Source organism: Bison bison, unplaced genomic scaffold (assembly GCF_000754665.1).
Source record: "Bison bison bison isolate TAMUID 2011002044 unplaced genomic scaffold, Bison_UMD1.0 scf7180017864461, whole genome shotgun sequence".
In the NCBI taxonomy this organism is placed as follows: Eukaryota; Metazoa; Chordata; class Mammalia; order Artiodactyla; family Bovidae; genus Bison; species Bison bison.
Genome location: NW_011495023.1, coordinates 128,529 through 155,560, shown reverse-complemented (window position 1 = coordinate 155,560; position 27,032 = coordinate 128,529). Strand labels below are relative to the sequence as shown.

The 27,032-nt window shown below is 38.3% G+C and overlaps 1 protein-coding gene and 1 pseudogene across 2 annotated transcripts; both read right to left on the bottom strand.

Moving 5' to 3' along the window:
- Positions 1 to 2,565: 2,565 nt before the first annotated feature.
- Positions 2,566 to 26,180, bottom strand: MASTL (microtubule associated serine/threonine kinase-like). 2 transcript variants are annotated; one of them, XM_010859824.1, is made up of 12 exons: positions 25,902 to 26,180; positions 19,967 to 20,104; positions 18,159 to 18,298; positions 17,358 to 17,446; positions 15,477 to 15,583; positions 15,133 to 15,283; positions 13,422 to 13,594; positions 11,327 to 12,472; positions 10,136 to 10,277; positions 6,653 to 6,766; positions 6,457 to 6,558; positions 2,566 to 3,738 (listed from the first exon to the last, which is right to left on the bottom strand). In XM_010859824.1, the coding sequence occupies exons 1-12, from the start codon at positions 26,085 to 26,087 to the stop codon at positions 3,581 to 3,583; spliced, it is 2,646 nt and encodes an 881-aa protein (XP_010858126.1). In that variant the 5' UTR covers positions 26,088 to 26,180; the 3' UTR covers positions 2,566 to 3,580. The 2 variants fall into 2 exon arrangements, with proteins under 2 accessions (XP_010858126.1, XP_010858127.1); XM_010859825.1 differs by having other exon boundaries at positions 10,136 to 10,274.
- Positions 22,235 to 23,337, bottom strand: LOC105002970 (annotated as a pseudogene).
- Positions 26,181 to 27,032: the final 852 nt, after the last annotated feature.

The following is a 27,032-nucleotide window of genomic DNA, read 5'->3' as shown; positions in this document are numbered from 1 at the left end:
CTTCCACCTACTGAAAATGGAAGATTTTTTTTTTCCCCCTCCCTTTGCACAGCTCATGTGTAAATAATTTACCGTTTATCACTTTGTTTCCAAAGGATGTGGTAAAAGATACAGATGAACCTGTAGATGGAAGGGCTGCAGGAAGTGGTGTGGAGCTTCCATGCCTCTCTAGGGGCACCATTCTCCCAGTGCCTCCTTGTGTTCATCAATGAGAATGCAGGGTGGGGCAGAAAATTACATTTTCTAGAGAAAGGAAACAGAGTTAATGTTTGATATTGCCTATGTGACTAAGCCTCCATCAGAATCCCCCAAGTACAGGGTTCAGAGAGCTGCTCTGCATGCAGGATCTTAGTTCCCCAACCAAGGATCAAAACCTTGCCCCCTGCGGTGGAAGCTCCGAGTCTTAACCACTGGACCTCCAGGGAAGTCCCAGAAAATTCCAAGCTTCTAATCATGGCTGGGTCTTTCTGGTGACCAGCCCTCCCCCACCCTCTGCTCCCCCCATCCAGAAGCCCACCCAGAGTCACCTCATTAGAACAAAAGGCACTGCTATCACCCAGGAAATCCCAAGGGATCTAGGAGACCTGGGTGAGGAATCAGCCAAAGATCAAATATGAGAACAACAACAACAAAATGCTCCTGGTGTTCTTATCACTTTGGAGAGTAAAAGGTTTTAGGAACTCTGTGCTGGGAATAAGAGGCAGAGACCAATAGATGTATCTTCTATTATCTCTTACCAGTCTTTTTTCTCTTTGGATGCTTGCAGTATGTTTTTTCCAAGACCAATAGATGTATCTTCTATTATCTCTTACCAGTCTTTTTTCTCTTTGGATGCTCGCAGTATGTTTTTTCCACATAACTTGGTGTGTACAAGAAAGGTATCGGCTACAATGCTGCTGTGTAATAAACAGGCTCAGAACTCCTGTTCTTTCACCCTTCTCATCCCATCCATCAGTAAGTCCTGTTGATTCTACCTCTAAAATTGTCTTGAATCCAGATGGGCTTGTTCAATAGCCTTCTGTTCAGTCTCCCTCCTTTAAACATTGCCCTGACCCTTCCACTTTGCACAGTTAGAATGACCCACACACGACTGGCATGGTATTAACTGAAAGGAGGCCAGGTGGAAACGGTAAATATTTGCACAGTCTTTTGGACTCTGAGTCTGTTTGGAACTGGTTAAAAATAAGATGGTTCTTCCTGACAAATAAGAGTGACCAGACCTGAAAATGGTCTTCAAGATGTTTTGGAGAATAATAGCAGAGTTTTATACAGCGACTATTTCCCAAACCCCAAATTAAGACAAATATTCTGAGTAGTACGGTACTTAGCGTCATAGTGATCATTTATTAAATACCATTTAATGTACTTAACGTGTTATTTGAGTCTGTACTTGGTATTTATGTACTTCGTGTTATTTGATTCTGACAGAGGTACACCAAAGTAAATGCATTTTCTGTATTTGTTTAACAATTAGTGTAAGTGGGGAGAAAATTATTTTTAATTAATAAAAATTATACACAGTAATGGATGCACAGATTTCTACTGGCAGAGCAATCTGTGTTCTTTAAAGACACACACATCCACACAGTTGCCAAAACACTTCCATTTTTTTTTTCATTCTTGTTCTGTCTCAAGTTTTTTCTTAATGAGTATCTAAACCCAGAACATCTTGACAGGTGTCTTAAAGGTTTGCATGCGTGCTAAGTTACTTCAGTCATGTCTGACTCTTTGCGACCCCATGGACTGTAGCCTACCAGGATCCTCTGTCCATGGGATTCTCCAGGCAAGAATACTGGAGTGGGTTGCCATGCCCTCCTCCAGGGGATCTTCCTGACCCAGGGATAGAACCTGTGTCTCCTGTAGCTCTTGCGTTGCAGGCAGATTCTTTACCACTGAGCCACTGGGAATCCCCAAAGGTTTAAGTTTAGATAATAAATAACTTGGTCCCAACAGACACCATTGCAGGATGCAGAATTCCAGGTGGCCATTGCTGCACCTGCTAGGGCTCTAATAGCACACTTCTCTTAACTCTTGCACTTACGGGCACTTCTTCTGAATAAGGTTCACTGCACATCTCCCCTGATCTTTCACTAATGTTTCAAGTTCCTGGTAAGACTGGTGTCCTGGGAAGCTCCTTTCTACACAACACAGGTAGATGATTAGAGTTTAACCCACCTACAGCTTTTTACTGTGACAGAGCCGTGGTTTAAACCATTTGTGCTTGATTCCAAAACCACTGTTTTTTCTACTACTTGAAAATTCCATGGGAGGATAATCTTAGCTTTTACCTAATTTAAGGGAAAGATGTAATTTACATTAAACTAAGGTTTAACAACTGTATTTTGAACATATTCTTGTTAGAAAAGGTGACAATTAGGAGGATTAAACCTGGGTAGTCATTGCTAGAACAAGCTCAGTAAAACCATTAAATCATGGATTCAGTTACATGGTACTGATTATTACAGTGTCTCTTTCGCTGCAACAGTTCTAAACAGTTTTAATCTTTGTCAACTACATTAATAACAGGATGCTGATAGAAAGTAAAAACACTTGAGCCATTTTGCAAAATGAGCAACAGTATTTAATATATTAACAGAAAATTTACACATGGTACATTTAAATTTGAGTTTTTCTCTTTTGGTGGGTAAGTATGCAGAAAACCTCAATGAATTTAAGAAATGACTTGTGAAGCTGAATCTTAGTGTATCTATATTGAAAAGAGTGATGTTGACAGAGAATGTATCAAAGTATCTTACAATTACATTTATTAAGTGAAAGTAAGTTATTTTTTAAAAAAAAGAATCAGGCTATTCTGGTAATGCTGCTTATGTTTTAAATGAATTATTTAAAAATGTAAACCATCATGTTTTTGTTAAAATTGAACAAGCTGTTAAAATTGCTACAGTATATCTCACCTAAGCTTTCTACTACTATTTTAAAGTAATCTGTATTGTAGAGAAAGCACCAGAAGCAGCCAACGCAACAAAACTGCATTCATAGCAAAGTGAGGCAAAACCCTAATCCTTTTATTTCTCATTCCCATAAGGAGTTATAGTACTGAGTGAAGGAATTTTCCAATTGCATTTTTGAGGTCACAATGGTAGCTTTACATGATTGCCCTCAAGACTACAGCTTTTGCAGGCAATCAAGTACAGATAAATTACAATAAAATAAAACTATATTATAATGTTTTGTTGTATTAACACCAAATGAATGGTAGACCGACATGAATAGATGAGAAAGAAAATCAAGCTCGAGGCTTACTCTTTCTCTAAAGAGGTCATATTTCTAACAGTTTTACTGAAACATTAATTTTTATAAAGTGCAATAACAAAATAAATAAGATGAAAAAAGCTTTGAAGATCTATTTACAACTCTGGGACTAAGATAAATTACTGATTACATTCTTGATAGCCTTCTTAATGCTGTGGAAGCTGTAACACACATGAAAAGCTCACTGATCCAGGTAAAATAATGATTTTTCCCACTTAGATCAATCTAGTACTAAGGTGTATGTAATTATGCTAGCTCATGCTATAAGGCAAGGTTAGATTAAAGGGAAAAATTTAATAGATTAAAGCTAAAGGCTAAATCCAGATACAGTCAGGTGCTGAGCATTATTCCTGGCTTCAAAATAAGATGTATCTGTTTCGTCATCTGGTTGGGGTATGAAAGGCATTTTTTGATGCTGTAGATTTTCCCAGTCCACACCACTGAAGAGAGGATGATGTTTCAGCTCTTGGGAAAAAATACCAAACAAAACAATATTATGACACCATTACCAAAGTACTATTGGGTTGGCCAAAAAGATCATCTGGGTTTCCCATTGGATAGTATGAAAAACCCAAGTGAACTTGGCTAACCCAATATTTTACAGGCATCGAGGAGAGACTGTCTCACATGGACCTTGCCCTGGTTTACTATGCCCGTTTCAGAGACATTTTAAAAACATCCCTCTCTTCAACCACACGCTTCCCAACAGCACATGCTATGTTATTCTGTGTATCGCCTGGCATATGACAGGTGCCTTGTCTGAATTGGTCCAAAGAGTGAATGATGACTGGCCTTAACAGGAGCCTCTCTTTCTCACTGCCTGTACCTGATGGAAGAATCCCACACTTCATGAGATAAGGGAACCTGGCCTACTTCCTGTTCCTCCATCACTGATCTTAAGTGATTAATGCCCCACTTCTTATTTCAAGGCCTTGCTGACTGCTTGGAGCTCAGCATCGCCAGCCTACATCACTTCAGCAGGAAGGTCATCCTCCACTCCCACACTGTCTTCCCTGTGCTCCATCCTTATCCTTCCTGCTAATTTCAGCATACACACCAATGACACTTATGACACATTCTTTCTCTTCCTGGTTCTTTGATTTCGCTAACTTTCATCTCTACAACACACTGGCCACCCAGCAGTACGGGCACATCTGAGTCTATGACTTCCACTTACAAAATCACATCTTCACTACATTTTCCTCTGTCGACTAAAATAAGAATTTGCTTTTTTTGGTCACACAGGTATTCAGTTGGTAGACATAGGTCCCCTCTCCTCAACTATTCACTTCATCAGGCAACAGTAAAGATGGCAAAAAAAAAAAAAAGTGTCAATTAAGGCAGTATGCAAACCAAAACAGCAATCAAATTTGAGGAAAATATCAGAAGATGACTACGCATACAGTAGGGAATTGTGTGTCTGTGCTGGGGCTAGTGGGTTGGAAAAACAGTATGTGTATATGTTGGATTTACCATAAACTAAAAGACTGGTAGGAAAAAGGATAAAATAGCAACAGTAATTCACATTTAGAGAATTTGTCTCAACTGTTCAAAATAAATAACTGAGCATTGGTTACTTTAGAGTTACTTGTAATATTGGATGTGATATGATGTTTCATGATTCTCTCATTGTATCTCTTTATTTAAGCTGCATCTGCAAAGGAAGTCTAATCTAGGTTAAGATTAACTAAACTGAAGAATAACCCTGTCTGCTTTACTAGGTCAACTATTCATTGAACAAATGAACAGTATCTGAGGTCTGGTAAGAATGTGCTAAGCAAATTACTAAACAACGGTTTCACAACTTTGTTATGATTGACATTTGGGACCAGATAATTTTCTGTTGTAGGGACTGCCTTGAGCATTGTAGAATGCTGAGTGAACCCGTGGCCTCAACCTACTAGATGACCCCAAATGCTGTAACAACCCAGAAATGTCTCCAGACAACACCAAATGTTCTCTGGGGAGCAAAATCATTCCCGAGGAGAACTGTTGCGCTAAAGCAATTTTTAATTTTCATTATTACTATTTTTTGGTCACACTATGTGGCATGCAGGATCTTAGTTTCCCGACCAGGGATTGAACCCATGGCCCCTGCAGTGGACGCTTGGAGTCTTAACCGCTGGACCACCAGGGAAGTCCCTTAAAGCAATTTTCAGAGCTCAGTTTTCAAATGTCTGCATCCTTACTTTACACTGGTGTTTGCTCAAACTCCACTTGTCAGAAATCTTCGTGACCATCCAGTCTAAAAAATAAATCTCTTGCCTTCACTTTGTACCCTCTCTGCTTTCTCTCTTTGTGTAGTCACTACTGGATGGCGTTATGATTGTATTTGTCTACTTCTTGTCTTTTCACTAGAGTGTAGTTCTAGAACTTAAGCACAGGAGTTGCAGTCTGGTTCATCCCTAGGTTACCTCCAGTGCCTCAGGTAACAACAGTGACACCTAGAAGTCACTCTATAGGGTTTGCTGATCTGATTAGAGGGAAAACTAGAAGTTGATACAAATGACATACTGCTAAAGTCCATTTTCCTAATATATCGTACTTCACATGGAAGTGTATTTTGAGACATAAGTGCTTAGCCGTCTCTATCTATACCGTGTGACAAAAAGAATTTTAAGGCAACTACTAATGAGATTTACTGGAGTTTCAAAATTGGAGTTTAAAATTAATTCGAGTTTCCAGTACTGGAAAAAACCTTTGAATGGGTCACGATGAGCCCATTTTGTCGTCTTTGAGGCATCTTAGCTGTGAAGATAATGCAACAAGGAGCCAGAGTACATAAAAATACTTGTCAATCAATAATGTCAGAAATGAAGCAGTAAGAAATCACAGAACAGGAAGTTTTGACTAAAAGAATTTCCTATATTAGTTGATGGTTGACTTTATCAGGCTCTGAAAAACTTAAAGACATTGACAAGATGAGATTGTTTTGAGAACCTGCTTGAGAGTAATGAAATTCAAGACTGCAACCTGATTGCACTGAATTTTAATGTTCTGAGTAAGGACAAATATATCAATGAATACTGAGAGGGCAAAAATAAACTGAAAGTTTAAAATCAACTAAGTTTAGCTGTCAGACTATCAGTAGTATTATATTAGAACTTGATGTTATTAACATTCATCCCTGAAGCAAATCAAGGGTAAAGTCACCACGGTTTGGTGACTAACTCCAAACCTTACCTTTCATTCCCGCTCTCTTTGTATCATCAATGGTTAAGAGTATGTCCACAGCACTTTGAGCATTATCAGATAACTTTTCTTCACCTTCAGGCCAAGGGATATCTACAGATACAAATTAACATGTTCATCACTGGTCAAAGGAACAATACACAGAGATAAATGAATCTATCTTCATAGATAGGAGAAAAAGAATCACCTCTTTTCAGAATATTCTGGAATACTTGCTGTGGTGTTTCATCATTGAAAGGGGGAATTCCTGTTAGAAACTCAAACAAGCAAACTCCAAGGGCCCACCAGTCTACTGCGGGACCTGGAATTTAAGAAGAAGCAGCTGAACTTGCAAGCATTTTCTACAAATGTTTGATCAACTAAAACATTAATATGTTTTTATCTGGGCACAATGAAGGCCCAAAGACTTACTTCCTAAGGTTTCCCTCTGGTTCTTTAAGGTATAAAACCCCAAATTACCTTCCTTTAGGCAGTGTGGTAATTATTTTCTTGGAAAATAGTAGTTTTGTTATTTTTATTAAAAAAATTTTTTTGCCATACCATGTGGCATCCAGTATCCTAGTTCCCCAACCAGGCATTGAACCTGTACCCCCTGCATTTGGAAGTGCAGAGTCAACCCCTGGACCTCCAGGGAAGTCCTGAATATAGATTAACAATTAACGTGGCTATTAAAAAAAAAAGTTAAAGTTCTCTTTTGCCATTTATTAATTACTTCCAATATCCTGGAGACTTATTTGTGCTAAATCCTAAAACACAACGAAGAAATGCATTTAATCTAAAAGTTATTCTTTAAAATTAGAGTACTCCTCAGTTTCAGATCAGGAAATAATAACATTCGGATGACTCTGTATCTACTTGTTTTACAAAGGAATGAGATGAGTAGGTAATATTAATGGTAACTGGAGGATAACCTGGTGACTAGGGAAGCCTTACTTACAGGGTGTTTTAATGTTGCTATACTCTTTTTAAGGACAGAGGGGGACAAATTAGTTTAACAACAACAAAAAAACCCATTTAGACTATAGCTTGAGGAGGGAATTAGAAGATAAGTCTTAATAAGTAGGTAAAACTGACTTCTAAATAAAACCTTCAATGAAAGCATCATTTCTATACAAAGATGTTTTTTTATTTTTATTTTTTGGGCTGTGTTATGAGGCTTGTGGGATCTTAGTTCCCCAATCAGAGACTGAACCCAGGCTTTGTCAGTGAAAGCACCAACTCCTAACCACTAGACCACCAGGGCATACCCTACAAAGATTTTTTTTTAGATGTTTAAACAAGACCTTATAATCTGGTTTTTACTTTTGCTTAGTTATGTCTATGAATGAACAAAATGTTTCCTAAGCGAAAGTTAATTTCAGTCCAAAAATGATTAACTTCAATATAAATTTAGAGTTGAGATTCTAGTCTAGAACTAATTTGTCTGAAAATTAACTCTTTAAAGTCAGTTTCACAAAATTCACTACTGTGGTTAAGCAAATACCATTTCATTTTAAAACAAGTAGAAAAACAAACAAAAAAGCCTCCAAAACAAAAAACAATAGAAAAGCGTTGTGGACTCTGCCATTAGAAAAAATAATCGCATGCATTTAGAATACCTTTCCATTTGCAAGCCACATGATCCCATTTTTCCTATGGAACACAAGGTACAAACAGTCTACAGGCTTCTATCTCTATTGTAATCACTATAAAAATACACAAACCACCTCCATTAGTAGGCCTTTTAAGCAGCACTGAGAAAGAATTATTTCAACAGATTAGATAACCAAATATAGGAAAGTAGGAGGAAATCAGGAAAAACCCTGCATTTTAATTTATTTTACTTAGGTTAGAAATTAGGACCCTTTTGCCAGCTCAGCCAAAAATGTACTCATGTCAGAAACATACATGACTTCTCCATGGATATGTCATACATACCCATACACTTGAGTCAGAGTCTAAAAAGATCACATATTGTGATATATTATCAATTATAAAATAAATAGCTAGAACTATAAAACAGAATTGTTTTACATGATTGGCTTTCTAGTTTAAAATCCACGTCTGTAATTTGTATGTTAATACTGTTAATTCCTCTCTGTTTTCTAATAATAATGGAATGAAAGGCTTAGAAAATTCAAGCCCTTTTGTAGCTATTAACTTTAATATTTTTATCAAGCCTATTTCTTCAGTTGAAATAAAAAAAATTCCACATGCCGACACTTGTTTTCACAGAGAAGAGAAATCTCTCTGGATGTCTTCTTGCTCAGAAGACAGTTCATTTTTGTATTTCATGGGATAAAGATAAACATGTACACGCTGTGTGCATGCTAATTACTTCAGTCATGTCTGACTCTTTGTGACCCCATGGACTGTAGCCCACCAGGCTCCTCTGTCCATGGGATTCTCCAGGCAAGAATACTGGAGTGGGTTGTCGGGCCCTTCTCCAGAGGATCTTCCCAACCCAGGGTTCGAACCTGTGTCTCTTACGTCTCCTGCATTGGCAGCCAGGTTCATTACCACTAGCGCCACCTGGGAAGCTCATTTTGTATTTCATAAGTGAGCTTAAATTAAGAAAAATTTTTCATGCAATGTGATCTAGTTAGACTTTGACTGTTCAGATAAATGTGCTTTGCCAGGTTCCTTTATGCAGAAATTCACTCACCTGAAGTCAGAAATCCTGCATGTAAGAAAACAGGAGTTAGGTACATTGTTTGAAAGTTATAAGTTCATTATTATGTCATTAATTGAACTAGAAACCAGGTAGTGTGCCTGATACAAGAGATAACAGATGAAGAAGAGAGCTTATCCCAAGTAGAAAACAGCCTACTCTGGGAGCAATAATTCAGGTAATTTTACTACAAATATAAGAGAGCTGAAACAAGCATATGTATTAAAAGAAGAAGCTATGGAAACTCAGGCTGGGGTCCCTAACTCCCCTTAGTAGTTAAGAGAGCAGGGAACTGTTATTGTTGTCTTTAAAATGATAAATTGCTCTCTATTATTTATTTTTGAAACTATGTGTCAAGTTACTTTTATGGGAAATAAAAATTTTAGAACATTTCACTAGCTAGCTATGATAAATAAAAATCTTGCCACTAAGACAGTGGCAAGATTTTATCAAGTAAACCTTGCCATCTGAGGTTTCCATTCATACTGTATTGATTTGAGAAAATGTACAAATGATAATATAGGAAATGAGCTAGCAATGCTGTGACTTAGCAAAAGGGACAATGTCCAAAAACTAGTTAAGTGCCCAGAGGAACTTTTATTTTTGAGTTGCTTTTTGAGGGATGGTTCCTCTCTGGCTGGACCCTTCTGCTGAGGGTATAGTGAGTGCAGGCTCTGAACAGGAAGAGGCATCTACAGACTGAACAGAAGCACAGGACCAATTTTGTATTCCTGAAACCAGATAAGAATAGACCTGGGAAGACATTTAGAACAAAGACAGTAGAGGCGGTGGAAGGTGGGGCTTCTCTGGGTCACTGAGACTAAACCTGCAGGCTGAGGATGAATGGCTGTGTGTCTTTATTTACTATAATAAATGCCATGTATGTGAGAAAAAGAGTACTGCATGATCTCATCTTGTTTTACTTTAGGCAATCTAAGTTCCAAAGAAATTTAACACAATTTATCTCAAAAGAAACTATAATGATAGATACTTCAAAAATTCAAGACGCGTGCGTCTTACCATGGGCCCTGGCTAACAGCAACTCGGGTGCGAGGTAGTCTGGCGTTCCCAGGATTCGCCCGTCGTCCACTGGGGCTGCCCCTCTTCTCACACTCTTTGGAGTTCGGTATGGAGTTTCTGATTTGACCTGATTTGGGGTCTGCTAATTTCAAGAGTTTAAGGCACAATAAATACCTTCATTCCTTTCACAGTGAACAGAAATGCTTACACCAAAGAAAAGCAAGGCTGCTGGGCATGAAAAATAGTCAAATCCTTGATCAGCTTTGGAAATGGTCTCAGAACTAATTATGAAACGTCTTACTTAAAAAATCCTAATGATACTAATGCAATTCAATTGCTTAGCTAACATCAGTTATTTCAATAAGATCTGGATATGCAAGAAACAATGAAAAAAATCCATGAGAAAAATTTCTTCATAGGATGGATCAATACAAGCTTACAAAGTGTCCTGGAGGGAGGCTACAGCTGAAAAATGATTGAATTACTAGGACAATGCATAAGATGGAACTATATGCAAATAACCTTTGGTGCCAATTGGCATTTATGTTTTTAAGATATTTTGTCGTCTCACAAGGACTCTGTTGGACCAGCAGGACAGGTGGCAGACACAGGCTCTGAGGGTAAGAATTTCTAAGTCCCTCACTAAGCTCTAAATAGAAAACTCAAGTCTTGTAACCCTACATTCAAGGTGTGTACTTTCTATATTAAGATGTCTCTCCAAAGGAAGAAAAAAAAAGAAACTTTGGGTTTTAAAAGATAATAGTTTAAGGGAAAAAAAATTTTTATTTTTCAACTCTCTTCTACAAAGAAAAGAGATCATCTAAATATGTTCTTAGAAGGCAGTAAAGTAGATGGATTTTAATTTTGTATCTCAGAGTTACTGTGATCAAGTGAAAATGTGATTGTAAATATGTAAACATGTGAAATGTAAATATGTGAAAGTATGCACGACAATACAAATGAAGGAGGCACTGGAATTAAAAATGCTAAACACTGCTACCCGCTTCACCTTTCTGTAAAACCTCCACAGAGCCACAGATTCCCAATAAGCAGAACAAGACCATTTGATTAATATTATATAGTCCAGCTGATAGATCAGTGTCATAGTTAATTTTTCTAAAATCTAGAGGGCCACACATTAGCAAGTGATAACACACCTGATACAGCATGGAGTGTCCAGTGGTAACATACCTGATATGGCATGTCAGATCTTTCTCTCTGAGTAGGGGTGATAGCCGTGGGATATGACCCACTATAGGCACACGAAACATCCATCATATCTAAAGAAGTGATGCTCATCTTAGAAGGTTCGGAGCTATTGGAAGCATTAATGTGACTGTTAAAACTCCGAAATGCCACAGCATTTCTTTTAGAGGTTAATGGTTTTAAGACCTCTGAAGAAGGAGCCAACATTTTTTGATTGCTGTCTTGGATGGTAGGGCACTCAACACCTTTTGGCAAGGTACTTTCTTGGCAGCTGGGAGATACAGGAAGTAGGTCTTCAATATTTGATTCTTCCAAAGAGGATTCTTTGATGTTTTTATCTGGATCTAAAGACTGCCCTCCTAAGGGACTTTCCATGATGGAAATTCCAGGAAAAGATGAATCGGAGTCCATGTGAATACTTTTAGGAGTTCTATCACCATCAGAACACAGGAAACTAGAACTTAAGTAGTCCTTCTTACTATTCTTGTCACAATCGTCATCCAGCTCACACATAAGGTTTTTCTCTATCATCGGGACAAGTGATTTTTCTGGGGTTTGGTGTTTATCAGTAAAAGAACTGCCCACATTCTCCTTATTCACACAGTCATTTTGCTGATCTCTGTATATCAACAGCTTAAGGTCCTGGACTTCAAATGCGAAGCCTGTCCTTTGAGTTGCATAACAATCTCTCATTTCATTACTACACTCATATTCGAAGCAACTTTTTTTATTTGGTATAATTCCCTGACGAGGACTGGAGTCAACTAATTCGAAAATTCTTTTACAACTTCTTTTCCCAAGGTGCTCTTCAGTCATCCCACCAGAATCCACAGCCCGCTGATTTGACTCATGGAAACAATACTGGCTTGTGTCAGCAGTCATGTTGATATTATTTACATCTAGTTCTCTTGCTTCCCAAGAAACTTCCCCTGAAGAACATTTTTTAGCAAGGTTAACATAAGAGTTTCCAGTGGCAGGAACGACACTGCTGTTGTGAATGGGAGAAAGAGCTAACTCAAGATCCCTTTCATTGAAACTTTTGGTCTCCATGGCATCTACAGATTTTGTGCATAAAGGCTTTTCAACTGTATTCCAACTCATCATCGTAGAGCCTGCTGCATCGTCACTTTCCTAAGAGGGAGGAAAAAACACTTTAAAAATTAGGGGACTTCCCTGGTGGCCCAGTGATTAGGACTTAGCCACTGTAATAAAGAAAATCATATTACTGAGATTAAGGAGCAAATAGAGTCCAATTTATTTTATCAAGTGGAAAGATTTTTTCCTTTGGGTATTAATATAATTCTAATCTAACATTTTATCCACAGTCTATATAGGAAAGGTTATCACATTTTTAGTTCCTCTCAGCTTTAATAGCTTTTAAAAGCCCAGAATAGAATACATAAATTAAGTAAAATAACTTTCAGTATCTGTTCACTTGGCAAGCAATCTCCTTAGAATAGACACTTTTAAAGACACATCTGTATCACCTTTGTGGTCTAGAAGTTATTTCTGATTCAGAAGAGTTACCATTCCATTAAGTGATAAACTGGCAGTAAACAGTTATAGAAGGAGGTAGTATAAGTTATAAAATAAGACAAAGGTTAAAAAAACTCAACAATCTAATGTCTGTGTTTGGGTAGAGAATTTTAAAAAAGAATTCCATCTAGATGCCTAGAAGCCAAACATTTACCATTAATATACTGCAAAAATTAAAAAATTGGAGGACTTCCCTTGTGAACCAGCGGTTAAGACTCCATGCTTCCAATATAGGGATCATGAGTTTAATCTCTGATTGGGGAACTAAGACCCCCACATACCTCGAAGTATGACCAAAACATAAATTAAAAAAAAAAAAATTAAAAACAATTGTAATCTCATATACTGAACAAGAATAATTTCACATTTGAATGAGAAATGAAATACTGCAAAAGAATTTGACAGAATATACAGGAAAATGAAGAGTATCTTCACTGCTGTTCACATAACGGTTTCATGTCCTTATAGAACTTGTATGAAAAGGTGTCAAGTGTTTCTATCATCACACACAGTTGGTTCTGGGTAAGGTGAGTGGCACTCTGACCTGGCAATCCTTTTCCCATCTGGGACTGCTGTGGCACTCAGATTCCATGCTGGATATGAAGGTATGGGATGGACTGCTGGTGCTGGATGTTGCCAGCCTCTTCCTAGACTGGAGGAGGTGGGAAGTTAGACACTTCACAGGCATCCCCGGGTGGGAGGCAACCATTTCAGGACCTGTGGGGAAGAGAAAACACCGAGGCTTAACTTATGTCACATCCTTCCTACTTCCCTGCGAATCCTGAATCTTTACAGGTAATTGGGTTAAGTAAGTAGTAGGTAAATATTTCGTATCAGAACTATTTCTGTGTAAACATTATCTCGTCTACAAGGATAGCTTCAGGCTGTTTTGACAAACAAGTACTATTCTGAAAGTTAATAGACAAAACTCAGTATTTATAAAGTAGAAATCAGGACAGGGAGCAAATTTATAATTAGGAGAAAATTCATTTTGAATATCCATTATCCAATTTGAAACTTTTCTCGATGAAGGTTCATTACTGATGGGCTAAATCTGGGTGTGCTAAAAGGCTGGAATGTGACTACTCTTACTCAATTCAATTTGTATTTAGTTAAAACCAGAGCTTTATTTTAATGTTGAGGTTTACATGCTTACCAGTGTGGAATTATATACATCCATAGGGACTTCTTTATACTACTGGGTAAAAGAAATAATAGTGACTTTGCTAAGTGTGAGCCAGTGCCAGAAAGCAGCACCATCTATATAATACAAGTTCCTGTATCTTAGAAACAAGTAATGATGCTAAAACTTTTTGCTCCTGAACTTAAAGTGAGACTCGTTTGTTCTCATTTGTAAAAAGGAGGCAATTCTTCCTTTCGGTCTATCTATCCATCCAAGAGATATACAGAATTGAGGACCAAATTCACAACAAATAGCATCTATGAAAACAACGAACACTAATTACTCTTTAGAGGATCATTATTCACATTTCTAAGATGAAGAAAATACGCATGCACAGAACTAAACTGTCCATTGTTGATAAGTTAGAGGGTGAAGTTAAGTGCCATACAGATTTTCCACTTGCTTCCTTTACTTTTGACTTTTGTCTTTTATTGTGTAATAACTAAAACTATATCATCTTGATTTTATTTCAGAACCTTTTAGAAATCATTTTATAAAGGCACACAGTATTACTATATCTTCTCCACTAAGATTTCCATAGACTCAGTACAGTGAAATTCACCCAATGATCATTACAGTGTTGCAGCTAATTGACAAATTAGCTTGACATTTTATTTTGTTGATGTAAAGATCTGCAACAGGAACTTCCCTGGTGGTCCAGTGGTTAGGAATCCACCTTGCAATGGACGGTACACCAGTTCGATCCCTGGTCCAGGAAGGTCCCACAAGCTGTGGAGCAACTAAGCGAGGGCTCTAGAGCCTGCGCTCGGCAACAAGAAAAGCCACCGCAATGAGAAGCCCACACACCACAACTACAGAATAACCCCAGCTCACTGCAACCAGAGAAAGCCTGTGCATAACATTGAAGACCCAGTGCAGCCAACAACAACAACAAAGATCTGCAATAACCCTGGGCAGAAATGGCACTTGGGTGACAAAACAGAGCAAATCCACAGGCTATCTGAATGTCTGCATTTCAAAATTACTGATACTCAGAATTTTAAAATGGTAAAATACTTTGTTCCTCAAGGGCACATTTAATGGAGTATACTACCTTTTCTTTTATACTCACATGATTTTAGTAGCTTGCTAGAATAAGGAGTTGTGTCCTTTTGATCTACGGACATAGGACAAGTTAGTCCTTGAGAAAGTGGTGATGTTTCAGATACTTGAGTGGAAAGAACATTTGCAGTGTCGTGATTTTCTTCTGCAACTGGTGTGTGCTATGAAAAAGAGGAAGACAAAAACAAATGCTACGATTTGTTGTCACAAAAACACCACCTAAACGCACAGACTGTTATGACATCTAGGTAGATGAACTGCTGAAGTAATGCAACATGCTTAATATTTGAATTCGTGTAAATGGCAATCATGTTAGGGCATATCATGTGAGTTTTTTTCTTATCGAGTACTTACAAAACCCAAAGAGCTGATGAGAGATAATACTTGTCCTGGGGTTCTTGAATAATCTTGTCTAGGTTTCGCCATGGATGGTGTTGTAAGAATATCCATCATGTTGATATCTATGTATGGAAAGAAAAGTATATGATATTCTTTTAAAACTTTAACTGTCATTGACTAAAGTCAACAATTATTTGTTCTGGACTTTGCCCCACTTTCCACATTATTAACATCAACTACAAAGTTGGCTTGTGCAAGACAAACACAGCCAGGAAAACCATCATGCTATACAGTTAACATGTAGAACTAACCAGACAAGAGAAAGACAAATACCATATGCTTTCTCTATATATAGAATTTAAAAAACAAAACAAAAAATCAAGCTCATAGATACAGAGAATTGATTTGTGGTTGCCAGAGGTGGCATTAAGGGTTGGAAGAAATGGATGAAAGGGGTCAAAAGGTAAAAATAAATAAATAATAAAAATAAACTTAAAAAAAAGAGATAAATACAAGAGTGTTACCTAACTGCCAACAAAATAATTCTTGGTAAATAAAGCATTAGAAAAGGAGGTGGTAAAAAGAAAACAGTTAAGAGAGGAATCAATGTACTAAGAATACAAAATAAATTTCAATAACAGAATCTGAGTGACTAAACAACAACAGCAGAATCAATTTAAGGAATTAATACAAATTATGGACCACTCATGTTAATTTACTATGTAAGCAAGATGGAAACTTATGCAGATTTTTATCAGCTTTCAATGTGTAACACTGTAAAATGATTCAACACTCACACATAATATTGTACAGTTTTCTTTAGATATCAAAAATAGTAAGAGAAGTGTAATACTTTGTATGTGGTGTAAGACTTTAAAATGTAGGTCGAAAGTTTGAATTTAAACTTCACTTATACCTCACACTGATGAAACTGTAAGTAAATATTAGTCGCTCAGTTGTGCCCAACTCTTTGCGACCCCATGGACTGCAGCCCACCAGGCTCCACTGTCCATGAGATTGTCCAGGCAAGGATACTGGAGTGGTTTGCCATTTCCTTCTCCAGGGGATCTTCCCAACCCAGGGTTTGAACCCCGGTCTCCTGCACTGCAGGCAGATTCTTTACTGACTGAGCTACAAGGGAAGCTTGTAGGAACTACAATAAACTTCTTAAAATATATTTTACAAATTTAAAAAATGCTACAGCAATGATTTCTTGGTTATGACTTTGAAAGCACAGGAAAAAGGCAAAAATAGACAAATGGGACTATTTCAAACCTCACCAACTTCAGAACATCAAAGGAAACAAGCAACAGAATGAAAAGACAACCTACAAAATGGGAGAAATATCTGTAAATTATTTATCTAATAAGGGGTTCATATACAGAATATAAAGACAACTACAACTCAGTAACAAAAAAAATCCAAGTAATCTAATTAAAATAGTGAATAAAAGTCTTGGATAGACATTTCTTTAAAGAAGATATACAAATGGCCAAGAGGCTTATGAAAAGACACTTAACATAAGTAACCAATAGAAAAATGCAAATCCAAACTACAATGAAATATAACTTATACCCGTTAGGATGACCACTATCAAAAAACAAAATAAGAAGTACTGGAAAGAATGTGGAGAAATTGGGACTCTTGTGCACTGCTGCACTGCTGGTCAACTGTAAAATGTAAAACTGTGTAACCACTATGAAAAATGCAGTGGAAGTTTCTCAAAAAATTAAAAATAGAATTTGGTCTATATGATCCAGTAATTCTTCTGCTGGGTACACACCCAAAGCCATTTTATTCATTTTTAACTAACAGAAAACAATATAAACTAATGAAATGGTAGTGTCTAAAATGTGTTCGACTTTTAAAAAGGTACTTACTTGCTATGTTTCTTACCTCTATTTAAAGTAACTTTGGAAAGGCCGAAATCTGTTAGTTTAATATGACCTTCATTAGAAATAAGCATATTGTCTGGCTTCAAATCCCTGCACATAAAAAGACAAGTAGCAGATAACTAAAAAAGAGCTAGTGTTGATTTTAAAATTTCCAGCAAAAAAAACAGAACGTTAAAGAAGAATCAAACCCTATTTATTGTCTCTTATTGGTGGCTTTGACAGTACAGAAAAGAACTCTCAAAAGCAAACTTAAAAAAAAAAAAAGCAAACTAAAATTTGAATATCTGAATATAAAGGAGTTAAATATTTAATGCTAGATTATCTTCAGCATTATTCACTAGATATTATATTAAAATAAATTTCATTAGGTAAAATAAATTTCATTAAGTAAAATAAACCTCAAACCAGGTCAAATCATATTTACCTCTTTCTGTGAGATTAAGAGAGTGTGAGATTAAGCCTTAATCAAAAAGAGTCACTTAACCTTTCTTTGAACACAGGAAAGCACTGTAAATCAGCTGGGATTATAAACTATTGTACTTTTGCATGATGTACAGCTAAAAGAGTGGAAAAAAGAGTCAATATTCTCCACAATAAAATGGGATATCCATGGACAAAGCAACACATTCACACACGCAGGGAGATGAAAGAGTTGATGGAATTTCTAAATTCGCACAAATTACTACTAAATTTAAGATAACCCATATATTGGGGGTTATGCAAATATCTAAGACTCAAATAGTAAATACATAATTTGATTACTTGTGCTTAAGTAATAGTTGGGAGAAAAGTCAGTCATTACCTGTGAATGATTCCATGTCTGTGAAGGTAGTCTAGAGCCAGTGCAACTTCAGATATATATTTCACGGCCATCTCTTCATCAAAATAGCCATAGATATGCAGAAGGGACTTGACATCTCCACCAATGAGATACTCCATTACCTGTCAAAATGAAATAGAAATACTGTGAAATAAAACCAATATGACTACTTAAAAATATCTTATTTGAGCATTAATGATTATACATGTAGCATGGTTCTGTAACAGACATTTTCTTGGTGTCACTGAGTACACATCAATACCAGGTTTGTTCATGCTCCCATACACTTTTTTTTTCCCCATACACTTTTTAAAATTTAAATTAAACTGTTCAGCCTTACCAAAAAGGTATGAAGAACAGAATAATTTCTCATGTACTCTTCATCTATTTTCACCCATCATTAGCATTTTGCCACATCTGCTTTCTTCTTCTACACATAAATGAATATAACAATACTTATTTATGCTAATCATTAACATGATTATGTTACATAATAAACATAAGTCATTAACAACATTAACATAAATACATTATGTGCATGTATTTTTATGCAAATACTTTAAATAAGGCAACATTAGCAACTGGTATTAATCTTTAAAATGCATGGAATTTAATGCTAAAATAACGCTATTACCTGTTTAGTCTGTATTCAAATTTCTCTGATAATTCCATATTGTTCCTGACGGCCTCTCTCCTCGTCCCTCATTCCCAGGCCAGGACCATGCATGGGATTTAGTTACCATATCTCTTTAGTCTCCTTTAATTTGGAATAATTTTTCTTCTTTTTATTTGCTGGAGAGTGGGTGGGACTGGGAGTGGGGCACAGAATGGTCTTCCACAACATCTGATTATTTCCTCATGAACCTCTAGAACTTGGAAGTCAAAATACCTGCCATCCTCACCTCTTCCTGCCCCCTACCCAAATTCCTCATTAGAATTAAGAGTGTAAGCTGTCATGTTCAGTGAAAAGCAAGCAACTTGCTAAGTACATAGATCCCAAATCCACCACTTCCTAATATCATTTCCTTATTACCCATCAAACTTTATATAGTGTTTCTATTATGCATCCTTTACTTAGGAAATATTTTTAGCACTATGTGCCACACACTGTTCTACAAGGTTTATATCAACCTATTGGAACTTCATAACAACCTTTGAGGTAGGTACTATTGTTATCCCCACCTTGCAGAGGGGAAAACTGAGGCATGATGGTTCATTTTATGCATCAAATTGGTTAAGCCATGACACCCAGATATTTGGTCAAACACCAATCTAAATGTTGCTGTTAAGGTATTTTTTACATGAGATAAACATCTCAACCATTAGACTCTGCGTAAAAGCTGATTATCCTCCATCATGTGGGAGAGCCTTATCCAATCAGCTGAAGGCCTGGAGAGAAAAAAGTTTGAGGGATCCTGTCTTTCTCCTCCAAAGAGGAGGGAATTCTGCCTCTTCACTGCCTTTGCGCTTGTGCTGCAACATCAATTTTTCGCTAGGTCTACAGCCTGTCAGCCTACCCCAGAGATTTTGGACTTGCCATTGCCACAACCATGAAGGACAATTCCCTAAAGTAAATCCCCCGTTATACACACAGACACAGACACCCTATTGTTCTTTTTCCCTGAAGAACCTTAACAAATAGAACTGGTAAGGTAACTTGGCCAAGGTCATAAAGCTAGTAAGTTCAACAGCTGGAATTCAAACCTAGGTACTCTGAACCCAAAGACAGTAGTTCTTAAGTCACTGGGTTTAGTGGTTCCTGAATGAAGAAAAACATGTCATTTACTCACCAAGTAGACATTGTTTGCTGACTGTAGGGAATAGTACAAATGGACAATGAAAGGACTTTTGCTTAGGGCCAGCGCGTCCCTCTCAGCTTGTACTTGATGAGTCATATTTTTGTTGATCATGTCTGCCTTTTTGACAACCTGTATAACATAATGTGACAAGAGACAGATAGTTTTTTATTTTTTATCACAGAGTGGTCTCAGGTTTCCAAGTTTCCACCATGAAAACAACCAGAGAGAAAGCGTGGACATGTTGTTTGGCCCTCACACTGCCAGCAGGAAACTCTGCTAGGAAAACAGCTAGTGAAAATAAAACTTTCTTTAACATAGAACCTCTCATCTTGGTATCAAGTGGTAAAAGTATCACATCCCTTTTGAGAAGAAAAAAGATGTAAGCAAATGGTCCCCATCTACCCTACCAGTAAGTAGAAAATAAATTCTGTTCTGCTGTTCTTGGCTTCCCTGGTGGCTCAGAGGTTAAAGCATCTGCCTTCAATGTGAGAGACCAGGGTTCAATCCCTGGATCGGGAAGATTCCCTGGGGAAGGAAATGGCAACCCACTCCAGTATTCTTGCATGAAGAATCTCATGGACGGAGGAGCCTGGTAGGCTACCGTCCACGGGGTCACAAAGAGTCAGACACGACTGAGCGACTTCACTTCACTTCTTCACTTCTGCCGTTCTTACAAGTCATAAAATAGTTCCTAATATGCTCCCAGATAATCAGGACTGTAGGGCTTCTCTGGTAGCAGAGCTGGTAAAGAATCCGCTTGAAATGCGGGAGACCTGGGTTCAATCCCTGGGTTGGGAAGATCCCCTGGAGAAAGGAATAGCTACCCACTCCAGTATTCTGGCTTGGAGAATCCATGGACTGTACAGATCATGGGGTTGCAAAGACTCGGACACGACTGAGTGACTTTTACTTAATCAGGAATGTAGGCATAGAGAAATAATTGGCCAATCCATTAAAAAAATTTTTTTGGTTCCTTGATGGATAGAAATAGAGAAAGAATGTACTTTTTTCCCCCTGGAAAAATTCTTTTTTTTTTAGGAATATAAAACTATTGACCACTGTTCATCAGTATTTACAATAAAGTAAATAATACACAGTTGAATAACATTCTGATTACTACAAAGTTGTTTTTCGTGGTTTCTGCTCAACTAGTAACCCAAAATACTGAGAAAATTGAGCCTTCATGTAAGGAATGAGTTGGGGTAAAGTTTGAAAAAACATGCAGGTCAAGTGTAGATTAGAAAAGTTTGCTCATTTATTCCTGTGCTGGGTCGCTTTAGTCATGACTCTTGCGAGCCCACGGACTGTAGCTCACCAGGCTCCTCTGTCCATGGGATTCTCCAGGCAAGAATACTGGACTGGATTGCCATTTCCTTCTCCAGGGGATCTTCCTGACTCAGAGATCCAACCCAGGTCTCCTGCACTGCAGGCAGATTCTTTACTGACTGAGCTACCAGGGAGTCTGCTTCACAGACTGGGACCAGCTAAAATGCAGGAAGCACTATAGGACAGGATGTGTGTTTACACATTCTTGGGACTTCCCTGGTAGTCCAGCGGTTAAGATTCTGCCTTCCGCTGCAGGGGACCTGGGTTCTATCCCTAGTCAGGGAACTAAGATCTCATATGCCCTATGGACATATTCCTGTAGGGCATATTCCTGTATATCGTAAATTACCAGTATTTAAAAACTATTTGATTAGGTTTCCATGAACAAATCTGAGACATCCATATATCACAACCTTTCCTAAATATAGCAAAAGGACTTCAATTTCTTGTAAAACAATGGTTCACACAAAGGAACCATCAAGTGTCCACTTTACTAAGTTTTGCTTTGCTATTTAAAACACACCAGAATTTTTCTACTTTTTTCATTTGCTTGGGGAGGTTGTTGATAGTGATAAAAATTTTCCTTCCAGGGCTTCTGCATTTATATGCTGATTTATATGCAGATATGGATGCAGATTCTGATAGGGATGCTTTAAAAAATTACCTAATTTAAATTGCTTAATTTACCTAATTAATTACAAAACTATTTAATTTGAAAGGTTAAGACTTAAGTTTTCAGTTTAAGTTGAAGGGATTTCTTATATTGCTCAAAATGATGGAATTACAGAAACATGGGCTTATCCATGGTTATGAAAAGCTGTTGTTTAAATATATTTACCAAAACAAAAACCACCACAACAAAAAAAGCTCCCAAACAATTTACATATGTATTTTATGTATACACATACAAAAACTTAGAATGATCCTTAGGCATATATGAGTGAAATGCAAATTCTAAATTTTGATTAAGTAATGACTATGGAGATTTCCCCCAACATTTAGAAAAGCTGTTCTCTAATGCTGAGGAAATAATATACTATGGTATCAAATTCTTTTCTGCTGAAGGAAGCAACTATAGAAAGCTTTTATTTGTTCAAAGCAACTAGTGCTACAGACCAAAAAAAAAACAACCTAGTGTAACTTCCCCAATACTACTTCAAACAAACATATCAAACCCGATTTTCATTAGAATGTAGTTATTTCTTCACACTAATAAATCAAAAAACCAAGACCCACATTTTATATATATATATATATATATACATAAAAATCAATGCAAACAATTATTGAATCTCATCTTCTGGACAAGAATGCCAAATTAGTCTCTCTTCATAAAATTTACGATTAAAATTTGAGGACACTTCACATTTGCCTCTTTGCCAGCACCAAATCCGCTTCATTGGAATCTTTCCATTTCATGAGAAACATAATTCTCCACTGCTGTTCGTGGCACCAATTATTCATTCTGGATCAAGACCTCTGGCAAAACCTCTTGGTTTATCAGAAGTATCTCTTTTCTTCTTTGATTTGCTATCATCAGATTCACTGTCAGACAAAGATTTTCTTTTTGTTCCATCTTTTTCTTTACCAGCTTTTTGAGAATTAAGAAATGCTTCAATTAACTCTGGACAATCTAAATTTTCTTCAGGTTCCCAAGTATTATCTGCATGTGTAAACCCCTTCCACTTCAGGAAATACTACACCTTCTCATTCACTACACAGCAGTCCAAATTCTTCAGGTTCTGCCTCTTCAACTTTTTTACTCTTTCCAATTTGTTTCTTTCCCATTTTTTTGCAATGTAGTTTTATTGGAGGCCATTTTTTATTGCAGACTTAAAGAGCTATTATTCACCACCTCTGAGCTTCTCTGGGTCCCGGGTCTGCAGCATCTTCCGGAAAAATTCTTAAAAATGGTTAGAGTTTACTCACACTTAGGTGTCAGATGCTTTGTTACAGAAAACAACTAATTACTCTTTTTAAGTCTCAAGGTAATTGGTAAGGAAGCAAAACTATAGTCTATGTTAAAATTGGAGCACTAAACTGAATAGTTAGGAACACTGAGATAAATTCTCAGGAAGATTACAAAGAAAAAAAAGGTGTATTTCTTCCAAAGATTCATTAAAGCATTTAATAAAATCATCAATACACTGTAAATTCCAATTGTAGAGCCTTCGCATAAGAAAAATGAGGAAAATTGACAAAGCCAGTCTAAAACATGATTTCCTTATCATTCCATTAGACTGGAAGCTTCATGAGGACATATTTGTTTTTGTTCACCACTGTATCCATATCCTACACAAAGTAGATATTCATAAATACTTCTGAAAAAATATACTGGCATTTTCATTTCAACAGCTAATAATGACTGCTTAGTATAACAGAAGAAAAAGCAAGAAATCTTTGTAATATGAAGTGATGGAGAATTAATTTCAATAGGGTGGGTCTGAAAGGTTAGGAAAAGTTTGAAGGCGGGGGCTACAGAGAAAGTGAAAGTGAAGCCTGCTCAGTTCTGTCTGACTGTTTGTGACCCCATGGACTATACAGCTCCAGTATTTGCCAGAATACTGGAGTGGGTAGCCGTTCCCTTCTCCAGGGGATCTTCCCAACCCAGGGATCGAACCCAGGTCTCCCACATTGCAGGAGGATTTTTTTTTTTCTCTAGCTGAGCCACAGGGAAGCCCAGTGAAGGCCTGAGGAACCTCAAAAACATGTGAACGAAGTGAAGAAAGGTGGATGCAAAAGACCATGTATTGTGTGATTCCATTAATATGGAACGTCCAGAAAAGACAAACCAATAGAGATAGAAAGTTACTTGTGGCTAAGTGGGGAGACACTGCAGATAACCAAGAGACGTAGTTTTCAGGTACTGGAAATTTTCTAAAATTGTAATGTGTTAATGGTTACCCAATATTTGATTTACTAAAAACTAAGTTGTACTTTAAGAAAAAAAAAGAAAGAAAAAATTAAGTCTGTATTTGGGCAAACTTGAGAATGGAATAAAAGGGGTACTAAAAATGAATATGAGACAGAATTGACAGGCAGAGTTGAGAGAGAGGATATACAGATGCAGTAGAGGAAAGTTAAAAAGACTCAAGTTCCTAGCCTGAATGATGGTGGTGTTATTACAGGGAGAGAAGAAATCCAGGAGGTGGTTAGGTGGAGAGGACCATGTTCAAAGCTGGGCAAGTATAATTTTGAGGTGCTTGCTAGTTCACACGGTAATGTCCAACAGGAAATTGAAACCACATCAGTACTCAGTCTACTAGCTTCTCCTTTATTACTATCACTCACTCCTGAGATGTGACTAATTTGAAGCTACGGGAGTAGCTGAGAATCAGCAGTGGCCTGAACAGCTTCGAATACTTTGAGTCTTGAATGCTTTGGAATGATATATACTACTGTTGGGCTTCTCGGGTAGCTCAGCTGGTAAAGAATCCACCTGCATTGCAGGAGACCCCGGTTCGATCCCTGGGTTGCAAAGATCCCCTGGAGGAGGGAGGGCATGGCAACCCACTCCAGTATTCTTGCCTGGAGAATTCCCTTGGACAGAGGTGCCTGGAGGGCTACAGTCCATGTGGTTGCAAGGAGTTGGACAGGACTGAGCCACTAAGCACAGCACATGCTACTGTAAGGATAAAGGAGTGATTCAGGAATATTTCAGCTTGGTCTTTAAATAAAATTACATTCCAGATTTATAATGAAAGGCTTGAAAAGTGGGGTTTGTTTAATGATATCTTTTGGTTATACAGGTCAAAAGTTCATCTATATCATAGCATGCTTACAATAGTTAACAATATTGCATTATATATTTGAATGCTGCTAAGATGGGAGAAGGCAATGGCACCCCAATCCAGTACTCTTGCCCGGAAAATCCCATGGATGGAGGAGCCTGGTAGGCTGCAGTCCATGGAGTCGCTAAGAGTCAGACACGACTGAGCGACTTCACTTTCACTTTCCACTTTCATGCATTGGAGAAGGAAATGGCAACCCACTCCAATGTTATTGCCTGGAGAATCCCATGGACGGAGAAGCTTGGTAGGCTGCAGTCCATGGGGTCGCACAGAGTCGGACACGACTGAAGCGACTTAGCAGCAGCAAGATAAAGTTCTCATCACAAGAAAAAAATATGCAGCTGTTTCATCATGGCTAACTAGACTTATGATGACGATCATTTCACCACATAGACAAATACTGAATTGTTAAGTTGTACACCTGAAATTGGTATATGTCAATTACGCCTCAACAAAAATAGATATGAATCTACATCAAATTGGTAGTTAAAATATAATTTGGAAGTAACTATTTCTAATTTAAAGTTTCAACCTGAATCCTGGCACAGCCCAAATTAGTAAAAAGGGTTCAGAAGTCCTAGATCTTTTAAGGTTTATGCGGTGGGAACAGAAGGGCGGGGCAGAGGCAACAGCGACTTGCCCGCGCTGTCTCCTCAAATAAGAAAATCATCTCGCGGGACCCGGAGGCTTCAGCGAGCCAGGCATCCAGTCTAGTCGCTCCAGCGGCCCTGGAGCCTGTCCAGTTCAGAGGGCGGGAAGTAGGGCCGAAGGACCAGCCTCTTTAGCTTTCTTTAATCCTCGACTCTTACCTTCACCGCATACAACCTGTTACCTTTCTGCCCCAGATACACCTTCCCAAAGGCGCCGCGGCTAATAGGCTTCACTATGGTGAACTCCTCAATGGAGGGAGGTCTTGGCACCGGGATCCTATTCACGCACTCTCCTGTTGCCGCGCCACCTCCACTCTCCATCTCACCGCCCATGGTGGGCTCCATCGCAGTCCACCTCCGATGCAAGGTTCTATCACCGGGGAAGGCCCCTTCCAGAGCCGCAACTCCCGCCAACTAGGTTCAAAGTGAGGCTCCGCCCACGCCGCACGTACTCAGTGATGTCACTACGTCGCAGCCCACGCCACGCCCATCCATGCGCCTCTCCGCCTCCGTCACCTGCGTTTTGCCGACGCAGAAGCCGATGGACGTGAAGGCGGGGCTTCCGGGAATTTCTTGAACCTACCACAGGCTGCCCCAGGTTGACGGCGGCTGATTTACCTCATTCGCACTGAATGGGGACGGCACGACAGTTTTTGGCCGATGGGGAAAGGGACTTTGGGGGCTGTAATTTGAATAACCGGACTTGAAGAGTTTTTTATCCCGATCTCCAAAGGAGGCTGGTGGGGTCTGCACTAACCCACCAGACTCCTTTGGGGCCTCTCACCCGCGGGAGAAATGTAAACCAGTTCGGTCTGGTCAGTGAATCCGTGACCAGTGAAATCATAGAATGTGGAGAAACTGGAAGCGCATGTGGAGAGCAGGAAGCGCATGCCTGGTCCTGTAATTTGACATTTTAACTGGGTGTAACTTGCCTATCTGGAACAGGAAGTTTTTTATTTATTGTGGGGAAGATAAAGAGCACTAAATTGCAGCAAAAGAGCTTATTATGGCTCAAGGCCCAGTCACAACAGGAGAATATGTCGGAAGTATTGATAAGAAAGCTGGAGGAAGATTTAACGGGGTGGATGCCGTTCCTCTTTAAAAAGAAAACGACAGCCAGAAAGCTTTGGGGCTCAGGCGCGTGTATTATTTAATGTGAAAGTGAACTATTTCGGGGACGTCAGCTGCCCAGGGCGGCGACCTCACCTGCCCCGGAAGTACTGGTGCGTTAGCGCCTTGCCTTCCGGGGCGGGTTGTCTGTCGTTGCAGCAGCTGTAGGATGGGGAGGCC

Bases quoted from the DNA above. Each gene is read 5' to 3' on its own strand.
- MASTL (XM_010859824.1), bottom strand. From the start codon at position 26,087: ATGGAGCCCACCATGGGCGGTGAGATGGAGAGTGGAGGTGGCGCGGCA. The intron at 17,447-18,158 runs GTAATGACTGAC...TTTTATGTGCAG, and splicing joins AGACATGGAATCATTCACAG to GGATTTGAAGCCAGACAATA. The intron at 3,739-6,456 runs GTAAGGTTTGGA...TTTTTTCCCAAG, and splicing joins AAAGAGAGCGGGAATGAAAG to AGCTGAAACATCATCCTCTC.